This window comes from Triplophysa dalaica, chromosome 7 (genome assembly GCF_015846415.1).
Source record: "Triplophysa dalaica isolate WHDGS20190420 chromosome 7, ASM1584641v1, whole genome shotgun sequence".
NCBI lineage: Eukaryota > Metazoa > Chordata > Actinopteri > Cypriniformes > Nemacheilidae > Triplophysa > Triplophysa dalaica.
Window position 1 is genome coordinate 25,287,921 of NC_079548.1, and position 15,420 is coordinate 25,303,340.

A 15,420-nucleotide genomic window follows, 5' to 3' on the forward strand; every position below is an offset into this window, starting at 1 on the left:
TCTGATGAATATTTGGAAGAATGCTTTTGTAACCAATAAGTTCTTGGACCCCATTGACTGTCATAGTAGGGAATGGGATTAAAAGCAATTTTTCTACTATGGTAGTCAATGATGGAACTGTTACAAGCTTTCTTGCAAATATCTTTCTCTGTGTTCATCAGATTTCCAGATCCAGATTTGGAACAACTTGGAGGTGAGTAAATGATGACAGATTTTTTTTGTTGTTGGGTAAACTGTCCCTTTAAGGCAGCAAAAAGATTGTTGTAAAGACGATTATATTATGAGTACATTATAATGCATTTCTATCAATACCATCTACAGGAAAGACATTCATTGAACAATTTCATGGGAACTGTCAATTCTAGAAGGTACGTAAGAAAAACAGTTTCCTAATATGCAATTATTTGGCGATTTAGCATTTACACATTATTATTGCTGTTGTGATATCAAAACTTATATTAAAGTGTTATATGGAGCTGTACTGTAAAGTCATTTAGGCTCAGTAAAGAGTTCAGAAGCTCTTATATTGGTGAGCTATAGGGTTTACCTGTATAACCTGTATGACACAGACACAAAGAACATATACTATTATATGTTAGATATGTATAAAATGCATATTACGCAAATCTATAGACTAGATTGGACGGCTGCTGTTAATGTGACTATTCTGTACATGATCTGAATCGATTTTTTTCATCTAATTCATTTGAATAGATTTTGTTCTAATAAAGACAGCACTCACATTTCTTCCATCCACATAGTATTTGCATTAGCCTTGAAATAGCTTTGACATTTATTCACAAAGAACCTGAGCTTGTGTAGATTCCTGCAAAAAATGATTCACAGAATCCAAACGATTGAAGGGCCATTACAATGACAAATAAATATTTGACCAGCATTCTCTTCATCTCTGAAATGCCAGGGCTTTTTCAGCCTCGGTCCTAGCTGCCGGGAGAAAGACACATATGTTAAAGCCACGATCAGCTTGCAAAAAATCAACATCACTAAAAATATTAAAATATTATAATGTGTGAAAATATCAACTCGTGTGCTATTGAAATGTCCAATTATGTGACTTTAAGGTCCGGTTTCACACACACGGCTTATCTTAAGCCAGGAGTCTGGACTACTTCTTAGTTAAATTAAGATATTTATGTCTTTTTTATAAAAATGCATTGGAAGAATACAGTATGGTGTGCATCTTAAGACAAAACCATGGCACTGATATATTTGAAGATATTTCTGGGCAAGTTATATTCAGTACTTACAAGTCACACATTCATTTTAGTCTAAGACTAGCCTCAAGCCTCGTCTGTGAATCCGGGCCTAAAGGTTTTATTTTTGAACACAAACATTGTACATATAAATTATGTTTTAGAGAATGTGTATGGAGATGGATGTCTGTGTGGAACATATTTGCATTGTTTCCAATCAGAAATGGTTATGAATTTAAGTATTATGTTTAGGCCATGTGAATGTGTATGTGTATTTCAGTGAATGTATATATGCTGGAAACTGGCATGCAAATAATGTATATTTTCTTGAACACATTAAAAGCGTATCATCGTTTAAATATGTTTGAGTTTCATTTTGCTGTTTAATTAATCTGTCATGCAAAAATGATATAAATATTCACCTCCACCAATATACAGTATATCATGGTTACTTTGATGATCATGTGTTTAGAAACAATTCTACAGTGGGTCCTAATAAGACACAAAATACTTTATTTAGAGTTTGGGTTACTATATGACCCAGAAAATGAGGTCTCTCATCGTGCCTCTCATTTATTAAAACACATTTCCAATTGATGCCCAAAAGCAAATTTAATGACAAAATCAATCCACCATTTTGATCAACAACCCCGTTATTTTCGTTTCGAGGTCTTTATTTTAGCCAGACAGTTTTCAGTCCTGCCACTCTTTATTGTGTTTGACGGCCACAAGCTCTCCGAAGTCGCCTCATTACCCCTGAGTGACACATACAAGTCAATCTGCAGAAGGCCACAGATCCAGAAGCTCATTCCTTAAAGTGAACGTCTGGGCTTGTCAGCCCCAGGGATCAGCCGCTACAGAAAGCGTTCCTTCAACGTCGATGTTAATGGCTAGATAAAATGAAGTGGTGCTGAAGCACAGCTGAGGGTCTCTGACTCCACACCAGCGGTTAACCCGTAATGGTAAAAGTGTGACTAACATAAAAAGCATTTCTACACGGCAAAAGCCTTGTCATATTTTATTTTTTTTGTTTATTCTGGACACCCCGATATAATAAAAAATACTTTGTTTGCAAAACCACTTGTCACTTGTTATTGACAACTATGTAGAATAAGGTTTTTCACCCTACTCCGGTTTAATTAACGATTTACAGACCACTTCTGTGCATGTTAATCCCGTTAAGAGCTTGACAACCTTTGGATAACTCGAAGATTTGTGTCAAGAAAAAAGCTTTTCTTTTTAGTACAAGTATTTCCATTTTGTTTTTGTTTTTCGGGCAATTTGTTATGGGCGTGACACAAAGACACTCAGAGAATGTCTTTGGTACCAATATACTGAACCATCCATTTATATTTTTCTAAATCCTTGTAGTTTAAACATTAGTCTATGCACAAGTTTTTTTTTTATTCTAAAAAAGGAAAATAAAATTGCTTTATGGATGTGACAAAAAAGAAAAATTTTGGGAGAAGACAAACTTCATCGGATTTCTGTGAATTAAAATGCACAAACCTTAAGCAATAATACCCAACTAATGGAGGAAGGATGATTCTTCTTTGAACATAAAAAAGTAATCTAATTTTATGAGGAACATGTACCGTTATGGGTCCGACAATCCAGAAAATGGCACTTCCCTGACTATGAAAAAGAATGCACTAAAAGAGACCTCACATGGGTATTTGAAACACTAAATGTTATTATCTGTGCTGTTAGTAGGCTATACTAAAAACATTTTTTATTTTCACAGAATTGCCCATTCCGTTTTCAAATGAAGAACTTAAGACAACTAAACAGATGTAACACTGGTTTATTGATTCGTTTTCCATTGTACAGATCAACAGATTTTACAGGATTACAAACTGAGCGTCTTGAATTTTGTGGTTTGGAATATGAGCCCACAATGCACCAACAAAACAATGACCGTTACTGTGTACAAATGTATTTTGAAAAGGAATTGACCAGTTATAGGCTGTATTTTTCAAAAAGCACATTACAAAAGAATCACGGTAAAATGGAGCACTATCTATTACAAGACCAGCAAGTGTACAAACACAAGCAAATAAAATCCACTCACATACACCCTAACTGAAAAGATGCTGTAAGACAGGGCGTTTACATTTTCATCCAACCTTGAGGTACTAAAGGTAAAAACCTTTAGACAAAATAATTTCCAAATGAATCTAAAGCAACAGGTCCTCACATTAAAGATATCAGGGATCAGCGAATGTAAAGCTGCTGCTGTGAGAAGAGAGAGCGTCTAACGGGACGAGTTGGAACTGGAGCGGGAGCGGTGTCGTCTGCGACCCGGAGACCTGGAGCGAGTGCGCCTTCTCACCGGGGAGCGTCGCCGTGGAGACCGAGATCTGTTAAAAGTACACACTGTCAGCTGAGGCCGAGATGAATCACAGACACGCATGCCAATTATCTGATAAGACGCATAAAAAGTCACGAGCCCTGTCAGAGACTTCTTAGTGAAGCGAGAGAAGAAATAAACAGACCTACAGGGTAAAAGGACACTGGGTGCGTTTAATTTAATAACTCAATTTGAGCCTGCAGGTATTGGAATGATTGGGTCCTACTGACCCATTGAACATATGCGATACACACTACAGATCAACGTAACATGCCAGAACAAAAAGAAAACTTAGACATACCGTCTCCTCATGCGAGGTGGCGTGCGGCGCCACATGGGAGGTGGGGGAGGCATTCTGCGTGGCGGCGTCATTCTTCGCGGGGCGGTTCGTATCCTCTGGGTGAGAACAGCAGAGGCGGTGATCTCCTGACCGTCAATCTGACCTGAGGACAGTCAACAGGTGATAGTGTAAGAAATCTTGTCTTTGGAACTGATCTGAAATGTTATGAGCTTCTCATCAATAGTACCTCCATCCATGTGTTTCAGAGCCTTCTGGGCATCATCTGGAGTCTCGTATTCCACATAAGCGTAGCCCTTTGATAAATTAGGATGCAAGCGGTCCGGGGGCATGTCGATCATCTTGATCTTCCCGTAGGTCGCAAAGATCTCTTGAATATGTTCCTGACAGAAATCAAGCACAGAAACAGAGTCTAATACAAGAGATAAAAGCTATAAGAAATAGGATGCACATATCGGAGTTAAGTGTTTCAAGCACGTCTACCAAAAACTCAAAATCTTTACCTTGGTGACATTCCTGGTGAGTCTTCCCAGATGAAGTTTAGTTGGTTTAGGGCTGGGGCTCCTCCTCTTCCTCTCCTTCTCCTCACCACGCTTTTGTGATTTGGACCTGATTAAAGCACATGCTCAGTAACGTCATTGGATTGGCTTAATGGGCTGATTGAAATGTGCACTCTGTCTGTAACCTACTTTGATCGTGAGCGTCGCCGGTTGTCATGGCGACGACGGCTCGGGCTGGGAGACCCAGAGGACCCAGATGAGCTAGAGGACCGGGAAGAACTTGATGAACCAGAATGGCTGGTACCAGAGGAAGAGCTGGACCCACTGGATGAGCCCGAGCTGGACCCAGAACTGCTGCTGGAGCTGGAACTGGACCTTTGGAGGACAAGCAAAACAATTGATTACCTGGAAATACATCTTGGGGCTTATATTTAAACGTGGGGTTAGTGTTGTGGGTTCGAATTAGCTGACAGAACCTGTCCTTCAAGGCCCCAGCTAAAATGTAATGTGATGTGATGCAGTAAGACTTTAATGTTATAGAATGTGTCCAGTTAAAATTGAACTACATAATCGGACCTGCTACTACTGCTGCCAGTGGAGTTACTGCGACGCTTGCGGATCTTCTCTCTGCCTCTCTCCTTCTCTGCTCCCTCCTTTACAGCGGGTTTCTCTTTCGCTCTCTCTCTTGGTTTGTCCTCAGAACGCTCTCTGCGTTTGGTGGGTGAAGGTGCCCTGTGTATAGGAAACAAACAAATATTTGGTTAGAAAACAGCGCCACAATCTGGTTTAACTCAATTTATAGCATTAATTTGTTTTTACAAAGGATATGTGGGCATACTTTGGTATGATATCAGATGCAATGCATAGTATTAAATCATTAACCCATGCATAAAACAAAGCTCACATAAAGAAATAAAAATAAAACTACATATAGCACGTAATTAAAAAAAACAGGCTACAGAGGCTCTAATCCCTGAACCAGCAATATGTAGATATTTCACAATAATTGACCAGTTATGACATTTATATAACACAAATCCTAGCGTTTAATGTTGTGATTACAATGTGTATTATGGCATCATGATGCTCTTCGTTTTGATCGCTATGTGGCTAATGCTAACTTAGCAGCGCCGCTGTTTTCAAAAACATGCAAGTTATCGCAACTTAACGAAACGTGACTGAAAACTTTACACGCGCACTCGACGTTAACAATAAATCGCAACTAATTTTGCAAAAAAACTGCCCCACAAACTATCAAACTTACATGATGAATGAACAGCGCGCAACACTCTCAACGGCGAGATCAGGGACCGTCGCGCTTTAATGAGCTCACGCATTCGTTTGTGGGTGTGACGTCACCATCTCTGCGACGAGTGTCTGAAGGCGGGGCTTCGCTCGCGCGATGATGTATATACAGAGAAAAGAGGATTTTACGCGTTTGCTTTTGTGTTTCTATTATATAATCGCAGATATGATTGTAAACGTCGTCATGTGACCGTATCATGGAGCGCACCGTCGGTTTAATCGTAAATAAGAGTGCAGTGACGTCGCAGTAGGTGAGCGATGATTTCCATTGTGTGTTTAGTGCAATACAACGATACGTGCGGTCATTTGGGATGCATGACTTTAAATGTGCTCGAAGCTGTGAAATCTGTTCGGTAGCTGTTTTATACACAAATGCTGCTTTAACCTTTGAGAAAATGTTTAGGTTTACAGTAGGCTAGGCTGGTTTGTTTTGATTTATTTACTTGGATACGTCAGTTGGGAAACAAAGTTCAAAAGCAAGACCCCCCACTGCATTGAAGTTTATAGGAAGTTCACAGACGAGATTTTAGAAGTAGTACTGGGTGATCAGCCCATGTTTAGCTATTGAGATTAACCCAAAATCACCAGAAATCACTATGGTCAAGTCAATGGTGACCATTTTCTGGTGGACTCCTTTATTTTAAGATTTGTTTCTCATGGGCACAAGATGTCAAAGTCAGGAGATGCTCGATGTGAGGTTCATGCTTTCTATAGCAGTGAAATATAAAGTACTATACTATTTATGTATTATTAAACCACTACATATATCAATATTTTCTAAAACACAACTACTTGTACAATGCTTCTGCATTTTTTTTAAAAAGCAATAAGTGTCAGTTTGACTCTGCTTTGTCCTACTTGACCCACGATTGTTTATTTACCATTGAAAATGGGTTCTACAATTTCCATGTGGGCCACAAATATCTGGTGTTGTATCATATCAGATCTTATAAACCTGGATACCTGAAGATACGTTTAGTAAGAACCAGAATCTGAAAGGATATTAAGATATCTTTAATACTTATTCAGTTGCAAATGTGCAAACGTTGGAAAATAACAAAATACTTTATTTACATTTTTTTATTGTTATCGTTTGCATGTAATGTATTGTTAGGATTGTTATAGTCAACAGATTCTACTAACGTCTCTGTGCACATATAAAAATTATACATTTTTAAAGTTATATTTCACCCCTTTAAAATCTGGCTCCAAGATTTTGATGAAAATTGTCAGCATGACCCTCTCTGCAATATAGTGAATTAATATAATGAAAAATATGAATCTATGGCACAATAATATTTTTTCTTTACTATTTATTAATTCTTTCACCAGAGAACGATTTATTAATATCTAAATCTAGATGAATTGTTACAAAATTTGTCGCTTTTGATGTAGAATCACACTGAATTACAACATTTAGACATCACTATGATCACTGTGTGTTCATTGTTTATAGGATCTGCTCCATCCAGTCTCGTGTTGGTTTCGGTACTGTAGATCTCCATCATGGGTAGACTGGACGATGCTTCCAAGCGCAAAGTCGTGGAGCTACGGGAAGCAGGTTTGAGTTTCCGGAAGATCAAAGCTGTGCTGGAGTTGGAGAACATCAAGGTGTCTGCGCAGGCCATCTACCTTTTCCTGAAAGAGTTTCAAGGGAGAGCTCGGAAGGAGGACGGAACGGCGGTGGGTAGCAGCCAAGCGGGGTCGACGTCGGCCAGGGAGGCGGGCAGCGGCGAGGCTCGACAGGGTACCTGGAGCAACCAGCAGTTGAGAAACCTCCTCAGAGAAGCATCCCGGGTCGCAGCCTCTCAGCTGAATGCAGCCTCCTCAGATGCAAGAGGTGGACAGTCTTCTGGGACGGCAGTGAGAAGCGAAGCAAGGGAGGGGGATAAAGACGAGGATATCCGGATTGTCAGCGTTACGTCTTTGGCACAGGGCGCGCAGCACGCCGGCATCCAGGGGCCACGAGCTGGGACCGGCACGGGCACGACCAGCGGGGCTGCTTTTGTGAGACGGCGACACACACCCTCACCTGCCAACCCTGTGCTGGTGGCTCGCAAGAGACTGCTGGATAAAGCGTTGCTTCACAGAGCAAGGGTGAGTTGACCGCTCCAACAATATTTTAGGCTGAATTTACTAAAACAATTTTTCTGTTCAAACATAGGCCTAAATATTATTGAAAAACTAACAAAAATTGAAATATTTGTTGAGGCACTTTATATATAAAAATATATATAAATATATAGCAATATTCAAAATGGAAAAATAAATAAAATAATTATGTCAACAACAGCTAAAAGTAAAACTTATATTAACATAAAAATATAAATAACAAAATGTTAATAAAACTAAAATAAAAAACTTCATTCTGCATCATGTTTACCCCAAAGTAAATCTTTATACTATCTATAATTTATATATATTTTCATGACCATTAAATATAATTTTCTCCCCAATTTGGCATGGCATCTTATTTATATGATGCAAAAATGCACGTAAATATTAATATTATTTAGTCATAATTCAAATGAAAATAATTCAATAACCATTATTGTGTTAATGTAGTAATAAAATAATAATTTAATTTTAAGTGTAAAATGTGAGTGTGACATGCTTTTTTGACATTTATCCTATTACAGTTGTTGTTGATATATTTATTGTAATATACTTGTGTGTGTGTTTTTTGAAGGTAAGGGACGGTGGACCCCAGACAGGTCAGCAGGTGCCGCTGTCAGTTAGAAGAGATCAGTCATGTTTCTCTGGTCCTGATGGGAGAAAAGTCGAGTTACCTCAGACGGCTTCATTCGACCTCACAGCATCCAGAGCTCCAAACATTGTGAGTTAAACATTATCATCAACAACCAAATATATTTACGACCTCAATGTTTTCTGCATCTGACTTTATTGACTTAAAAAAAAAAAAAAAATATAATAAACGAATCATATTAATGATCATATTTTTATTCCACAGAGAGGATCGCACCCAGGACCCAGTCTTGCCAGGAAATGGATCCAGCGGATGGGCACTCCAGTTCGCTCTCTTCAAAATCCTCCTCGTGTGGGCGTCCGACTCCCTGACCCGGCCACCGCTGGAAGTACATCCCACAATGCCGTTCCACCCGCACGGGTCCAAAACGTGAACAGCCAGGCTTCACTTCCTCTCCAGAGGACCGGCTTCGACCCTGCCGCTGTGAGCGGCCTCCAGGAGCAGATCCAGTCCTTGAGCTCGGAACTGAGAAATCTGGGCGTAGCTTTGAGGATGATGGTGGAACAACAAGGCCGGCTGGAGAGAGAACAAACCCAGCAGACTCAAGTCCAGAAGCAGATCCTCGGCACCCTTCAAGATTTGGCAACCAAATTGGAGCCGTGCAACGTGCTTCAGTCAACATCTGCTCCAACGTTATCAGCGTCATGTTCGCTGGCCTCCGCCGAGCCTTTTAGTCAGACCGCCGGGAGTCAGGGCGTCTACGCTCAGTGCAGTCAAGCCCAGACACGATACAACGAGATCCACGACTCGGGTCTCGAGGGCATTGAGCCGTTCTCTCTGGACCAGCTTAGCCCACCTGCCATGAACGGGTTTCAGCAGTGCCCGACCACCGGCGTGCCCTCGTTCACCCATGCACAGACACGCACGGGGATGTTCACGCAGGCGCACACGCAAACATTTGCTCATTCTCCGTTTCAGTCACACGCAGACTCGTACACGGGGATGGAGAGAAAACCAGCAGACATGCCTTCTACCAGTGCAGACGGGACGTTCCAGGCTTGTAGCCCACATAACCAGAACTCCAGTCTTCCAGTGTCTCCACATCAGGCCGAGCTGAACATTATTAAAGTGGAGAATGTCTAACAATGAGGCAACGTGCAATGCAAGCACAAGAGAAAACTAAAGGGGCAGATCACCCTCAAATAAAAATTGTGTGTATCATTTATTCATTGTATCATTCATCCAAACCTGTTTGACTTCCTTCTGCAGAACACTCAAGAAACAAATCTGACCATCATTGACTTCCACCGGAAATCAGAGACATTTCTCGTAATATTTTATTTTGTGATCCACTGAAGAAAAAGTCATGTACAGGTTAAGAATGACATGAGGGTGAATAAATGAGTTTCCTTTGGGATGAACGATCCCACTAAGTTAAACGCAACATTATTAAGCAGTATTGTAGCATTGTTTAGGAGAGACCTTTGTTTATTTTATTGTACGTGAGACTTTCGTCAGACCAGCAAGAAACTGACCAAGAGAACATTTCCCCCCCATGTTGTCTTTTTTTATTTAACAGTCTGTTTCTGAAATTTTCATATGCAAATAAAATAAACATCTAACAGATTTACAGGAGTGATTGTAATTATTTGTATTGAACATAATCCGAGTTTTAATTTGAGCTCCAGTGGTATTATCAGTTTTCGTATATCTAAAGCCGTACTTCTTTTGGTCGTCACTCATTTCAGTTTTTAAACCTCACTCCATTTGTTTCGTTTGCATTTTTTAAAAGCTTAATTTTGTCATTTGTTCAGGATCATTGGCCTTTGGTTAACCGACTGTAAGTTTTTGACTTTGTTTATAATTGTGTTATTTGTGTCTTGTTTTCTATTGCACGGTACCTGCTCCCTTTGCTGCCTCCTGGTCAGGTTTCATTGTAAATGAGAACTGGTTCTCAATTGACTTACCCGGTCAAAATAAAGGTAACTTATATCTGTTCATGAAAGTTCAGCATAAAAATAACAATAGTTATGATATTACATGATATACTTAACATTGACCTGATTATTGTCTGAAAAAAAACAGACATTTTATATAATGATACATTATATATGTATAAACTGTAATTCTGTCTTTGCTTTTGACATCGTTTTAGAACATAGTAGGTAACAGTGTATCATTTTTTCCCCGTGAAAAAAACATTGTTGAATGACAACAATATGACCATCAAGTGTAAAATACTCGCGGATTTTAACTTTAATTTTTGCATGTTGTTTTATAAGTCTTAATAACGGTGAAAACGCACCGTATGATGTCTTTCATGAGACAGCCCTGCCCCCTGCTGGTCAATACCTGTCATTCAACAAGATTTGCTTTTCTCTCTTGAAATAATAAAGACCCAATATAGATATTTTTATCTGTGTACTGTTGTTCTGTAAAGAAATGCAATAGAAAAACAAAGACATATTGAAATGTTCAGCGTTTCATTTGTAAAATAAGTTTAATATGTCCACAGTTAAAAAATAAGGCATAACCAAGGCTGCAAAATTAACATGTAAAAGTACTAGATTAATTAAATCATTATCTTTCCATAAAGATTTCTGTTTCATTGTCTTATGATGTTGAAAAAAAACTTGAGACGAAGACCATTGGATAATCTTGTGAAGAGCAGACCAACACTATGGGCCTAAGATTAAAAAACAGAAAATAAAAAAAAGAGTAATTGAAACAATAATATATATAAAAAAATGATTTGTGGTTGTTGAGTACAGTTAAATATACAAGAATAAAAAGTGAATATTCACCTCTCAAATAACAAACAAAATTGTTTGATTACAAATTTAAATTGTGGAGTTAAAAAGAAAAATCATCTCTGTCCCAAACATTATAAAGAGCACTGTTACTGAAAATTGAATTGTATAAGACGAGAACAAAACATTTGTAATTCCTGTTTCTTAATAGTACTTCAGAAGGTCTGGAACTAAATTTAAACATACAAAATTTTATCCAGAGAAAGAATTTGTGTGTGTTCAGGCCACAAAGTTGAACTAAGTATAGGTGCATAATTTAAATTGCTGATATCTGGGCAGCCCTTATCTTTGTTCACTGAATATCTTTATAATAAAAGACGTTTGCATTATATCCATACTTGATAAATGAAATGCATGATCAGTAGAATGCAAATGAGTGTCAGCAAACCACTTTGCATAATATCACTATCTTTAACTTTATTATCTCATGCTTTTCCTAACAGTTTTATTGCTATGTGTAATGGCTGTGTCCACCTTACCAATATACAAATGAACATTAAATGTCGGGATTAAATGCTAGTGCTTCAAATTTGTTTGCTTGTTAGTGTACGATATTAGAAGGTGGCATTTAATTGTGAATGACACATATCATTGATGTTTTGGTCTATTTGGGTTGAATGCATAAGAAGGTTTTGTGGTCGCCAAGAGATCATGTAGTGCATAGAGTGTATAATGCACAAAGAAATACTTAAGCTTTGAAACTGTTATGTTTGTTTCAAGAGTCCACAATCATGTTTGTAGTCCAAGGAGTACGAGAAGATACATCTTATCCTGGATTTCCTTGAAAGAGTTAGGGGTCCAATGACAATTGGAGGGTTTTCTTTAGAAATCCTACATAGTTTTATTAAGTCAAATGCCTACGCTCTATAAAAACGGTGCTACAAGAGGTTCCTCATCATGATGCCATAGAAGAATAATTCCTCAACGTTCTTATACATTGTAGAAACATGTTTATAGTTCTTTATGGAACCATTCAGCCAAAAAGTGTTCTTCTATGGCATGGTACACCCTTTTTAAGAGTGTGAACAATGAAGAACTGTACTGCTTCATATCAAGATCAGGCAATGTTATATCACACACTATATTTGATATATAAAGGCAAACTCTCCAGACTCAAAATCTATCTCATGAGCAGGAGCCTTCTTCCTCTCGCATCATAAATCTTGAAAAATAACAAAAACCTTCTCAACTCTCCAAGAAAACAGGACAAAACTATTAAATAAAAGGTAAAAATATCAGCTTAATGTTCACATAATGTTGATAATTGATTTTGCTATCCGTCACTATATTATGCAAGGCATTGTGGTGAATGCGGTGCAAGTCTGTACACATTTTTAAGTTTTAATTTTAGGATTTGTGAAATTCAAGTGTTTGTGTTGTCTGATTTTCATTGGTACTGCAGCGTGGGATTTGCTACATTATCATGTTGACCACTGCAACACTTATTCTATGTTTATCGGCTCTAGGACAGGTAAGATTGCACATTGTGACATGTATATTACAGACGAAAATATTGATGTTCTGAAGTATCATTACTTTCCTGTTAATACAGGTTTTTACAGTCCCAACAATACTGCAATTGGATATGGCTGAGAATTCAGTTGATGACCAATTTGACGGCTGCAAAGAGAAAATGGCGGAACTGTTAGTCAAACCTCTACCAACAGCATCAGAGACACACGGGATGTATCCCAGGGGCTTTACATGGAACCACTTATTCGCCATTTCTGCATACACTGGCGAAAGCATATATAATAATTTTAGAGCCGATACTGTTAATGGTAAAGATAATTACACAGAAAAGACATATAGATGGTATTCACTTTACTTTTTGTTGACAGATGCAATACAGATTTTGAATAAACTTCAGAAAGAAGCACACCCAGGCTGTATAATAACTTATCGTCGTACTAGACTTATGTTTAATAATACTGACGTTGTAAACAAAAACATTCGTTTTGGCCAGTTTGCATCTTCATCTACTAATCGTGATTCAGCGCAGATATTTGGTAATGTTTCTTGTTTTGAAATCAGAACCTGTGAAGGTGCTCATTTGTCAAATTATTCTTTGTTTCCTGGAGAGGAAGAGGTGCTGATTCCCCCATATGAGGTTTTTGAAGTCACTAACGTAACTTACGATTGGTGTGAAACTGTTTACCACCTAAACAGTGCAGGAACTCAAAGTAACCTGAATTGTGCATTAGTTGATGTGAAGGACCTTTGGCAATCCATAAAAGATTTCTTTAAAAGACTTGTGGGGAATGGATGAGCATGGCCCAAGTCTTGATTTACAATATGAGCTTCCTCTTTACGCAAACATCCGTTTCTCTTTAATGCATTCAAAATAAAAAAGCACTATTGAAGACAGCTCTGTTTTGATTGTTACAGAGTGACATCACTCACTGTCAGAAGGTAATTTACAAAAGGTGGAAGAGATGGATGTGTTTATAACTTTAAAAGAAAACTTTTTTACGAAGACATGCACAAAAAACAAAGCAATAGTGTCAGAAGTATCAAAACACAACAAAAGCGATACCTGTATGCACATATTTACTATACATTTACACATTTATTTTAAATACTCTATATTTTAAGTTGTTGGTATTGATCCAAAAGATGTTCAACTTGTGTCTTTTAGGTGACAATTCTCAAATACCAAATGTTTTAAAGTGTGTATTTTCTCTTATTATGGTATACATTACAAAACTTACGAAAATTTACTTTTTGGGGGGATAACAGTGTAGTTACCATGTATTTTTTGGTGCACTGGTTTTACATGGTTTTACTAACCCCATAGTTTAACCATGCACATTTTAACAATGGTTTTTGAAAACCATAGTTTTCAAAACCATTGTAATTTTGTGGTAAAGCATGGTTTTATTACAGTAACTGTGGTTTTGTGATTTCAACTGTAGTAAAACTGTTATTTTATTATTTTAAATTATGGCTAATTTTCATAAGTGAATGGCAAGAAGGATTATTCTGAGAAATTGAATGGCAGTGAAAGTCACATAAATGAAAGAGTAGGCCAGTGCAATTGTAGACATGGTATCTTATGAAAGAGTGTTTAATAGAGTAAATTGCGTTAGAGAGGATGGGTTGTCTGTCTCCTAGACACATATTACAGTAAGGTCTTGAAATGAACCCATTTTGTGTTTTCTCTTGTACTGTATTTTCCTTTACAGTTAAAATATTCTGGTAGGAATTTGTAAATCTGCATTATTATTATAACAATGACATAGGACACTCATAGTTTTTAGTTCAACTAAGTGTTTTGTAGCTTGAATAATCCTGATCTATACTGTTTTTCCAAATTTAAAAGTTTTTTCGTTTATTTTTTTGTCAATTAACACGTGGGCCTGGTTTATTAAAATAGCACATTTTCCCACACATGGCTGACCCAAATAATATTAAATAGCTATAATACAAATAAAGACCATTGAGACCCAACTTTCAAAAACTGCCACAACACCTGATTTAAGCTGACAGGCAAGTATCAGAGTGTAGTTTTTCTTGAAATTCTTGGTTACATCTTAAAATTTCCCTGTATAAATTACCGTTTGTTTTCATGTGAACGGATGTGAAGTGTTGATTTATTTAGGCATAAAATGAAAATAATTCCTATACTGTGTGCGTGAAATACAGAAGGAGAGACATGAAGAACAGAAAGATCTCCATCCTCGCCAAACCCAAATCAACTTTTGATAGTGTCTTTATAACATTATTACAAAATGATGCCATTATACAATTGTAACTCTAAATCATCTAATTGACTGATCACAATAAATTATTCTAGAACATGTAGTTTCTTTGATAAATTGTGATATAGTGCACACCAACGTAAAACACCAAAATGTTCAAATGAAACAACTGAGATGTAAAGGAAGCCGGATCCGGCAGAGAACGGCAGGAAGGCGTCTCTCTTCACAAACCTGCTCTGCTCATCCAGAAAGTGTTCAGGGTTAAAGGTTTTAGGGTTCTCCCATTCCTACTCATCCCATAATAAAGACATTTGACGGGGAAATACTCATGTGCCCCGTGTAAGGAAAAGATTTAAAGAAATAGTTGTGATGTGTTTATTACTGAATGATTATTAATAAATTGACATTATTCCTGAATTTTAATGTGATGTTTTACAAGACGTAATTCAAAGACGAAACATGAAACAAAAAAAACATGTTAATGTCTTCAGATACAGAAGTGACCAAACGTCTCGTTTAGATGAAGCCATCAAAA

General features: G+C 37.6%; 3 protein-coding genes across 3 annotated transcripts; 2 read left to right on the forward strand and 1 right to left on the reverse strand.

Annotated features, from left to right (window-relative positions):
- Positions 1-3,002: 3,002 nt before the first annotated feature.
- Positions 3,003-5,758, reverse strand: LOC130426990 (RNA-binding protein with serine-rich domain 1). Its single transcript, XM_056754028.1, has 7 exons — positions 5,627-5,758; positions 4,939-5,094; positions 4,552-4,737; positions 4,366-4,471; positions 4,092-4,245; positions 3,866-4,007; positions 3,003-3,574 (listed from the first exon to the last, which is right to left on the reverse strand). Coding segments are annotated over exons 1-7 (852 nt in total). The 5' UTR covers positions 5,629-5,758; the 3' UTR covers positions 3,003-3,468.
- Positions 5,759-5,780: 22 nt separating this feature from the next.
- On the forward strand, positions 5,781-10,002 carry LOC130426989 (uncharacterized). The gene is made up of 4 exons (XM_056754027.1): positions 5,781-5,918; positions 7,124-7,764; positions 8,357-8,503; positions 8,639-10,002. Exons 2-4 carry the CDS (start codon positions 7,174-7,176, stop codon positions 9,515-9,517), a joined length of 1,617 nt encoding a protein of 538 aa, XP_056610005.1. The 5' UTR covers positions 5,781-5,918; positions 7,124-7,173; the 3' UTR covers positions 9,518-10,002.
- Positions 10,003-12,607: 2,605 nt separating this feature from the next.
- LOC130426482 (NAD(P)(+)--arginine ADP-ribosyltransferase 2-like) lies at positions 12,608-13,453 on the forward strand. The gene is made up of 2 exons (XM_056753286.1): positions 12,608-12,655; positions 12,737-13,453. The coding sequence occupies exons 1-2, from the start codon at positions 12,608-12,610 to the stop codon at positions 13,451-13,453; spliced, it is 765 nt and encodes a 254-aa protein (XP_056609264.1).
- The last annotated feature ends 1,967 nt before the right edge of the window (positions 13,454-15,420 follow it).

Excerpts from the sequence above, each read along its gene's own strand:
- LOC130426990 (XM_056754028.1), bottom strand. Across the intron at positions 4,472-4,551 it reads CGGCGACGCTCACGATCAAA|GTCCAAATCACAAAAGCGTG; the intron begins GTAGGTTACAGA and ends TGCTTTAATCAG. Across the intron at positions 3,575-3,865 it reads CCACCTCGCATGAGGAGACG|ATCTCGGTCTCCACGGCGAC; the intron begins GTATGTCTAAGT and ends TACTTTTAACAG.
- LOC130426989 (XM_056754027.1), top strand. The coding sequence starts at position 7,174 with ATGGGTAGACTGGACGATGCTTCCAAGCGCAAAGTCGTGGAGCTACGG. Across the intron at positions 7,765-8,356 it reads CGTTGCTTCACAGAGCAAGG|GTAAGGGACGGTGGACCCCA; the intron begins GTGAGTTGACCG and ends TGTTTTTTGAAG. Across the intron at positions 8,504-8,638 it reads CATCCAGAGCTCCAAACATT|AGAGGATCGCACCCAGGACC; the intron begins GTGAGTTAAACA and ends TTTATTCCACAG.
- LOC130426482 (XM_056753286.1), top strand. The coding sequence starts at position 12,608 with ATGTTGACCACTGCAACACTTATTCTATGTTTATCGGCTCTAGGACAG. Across the intron at positions 12,656-12,736 it reads GTTTATCGGCTCTAGGACAG|GTTTTTACAGTCCCAACAAT; the intron begins GTAAGATTGCAC and ends CTGTTAATACAG.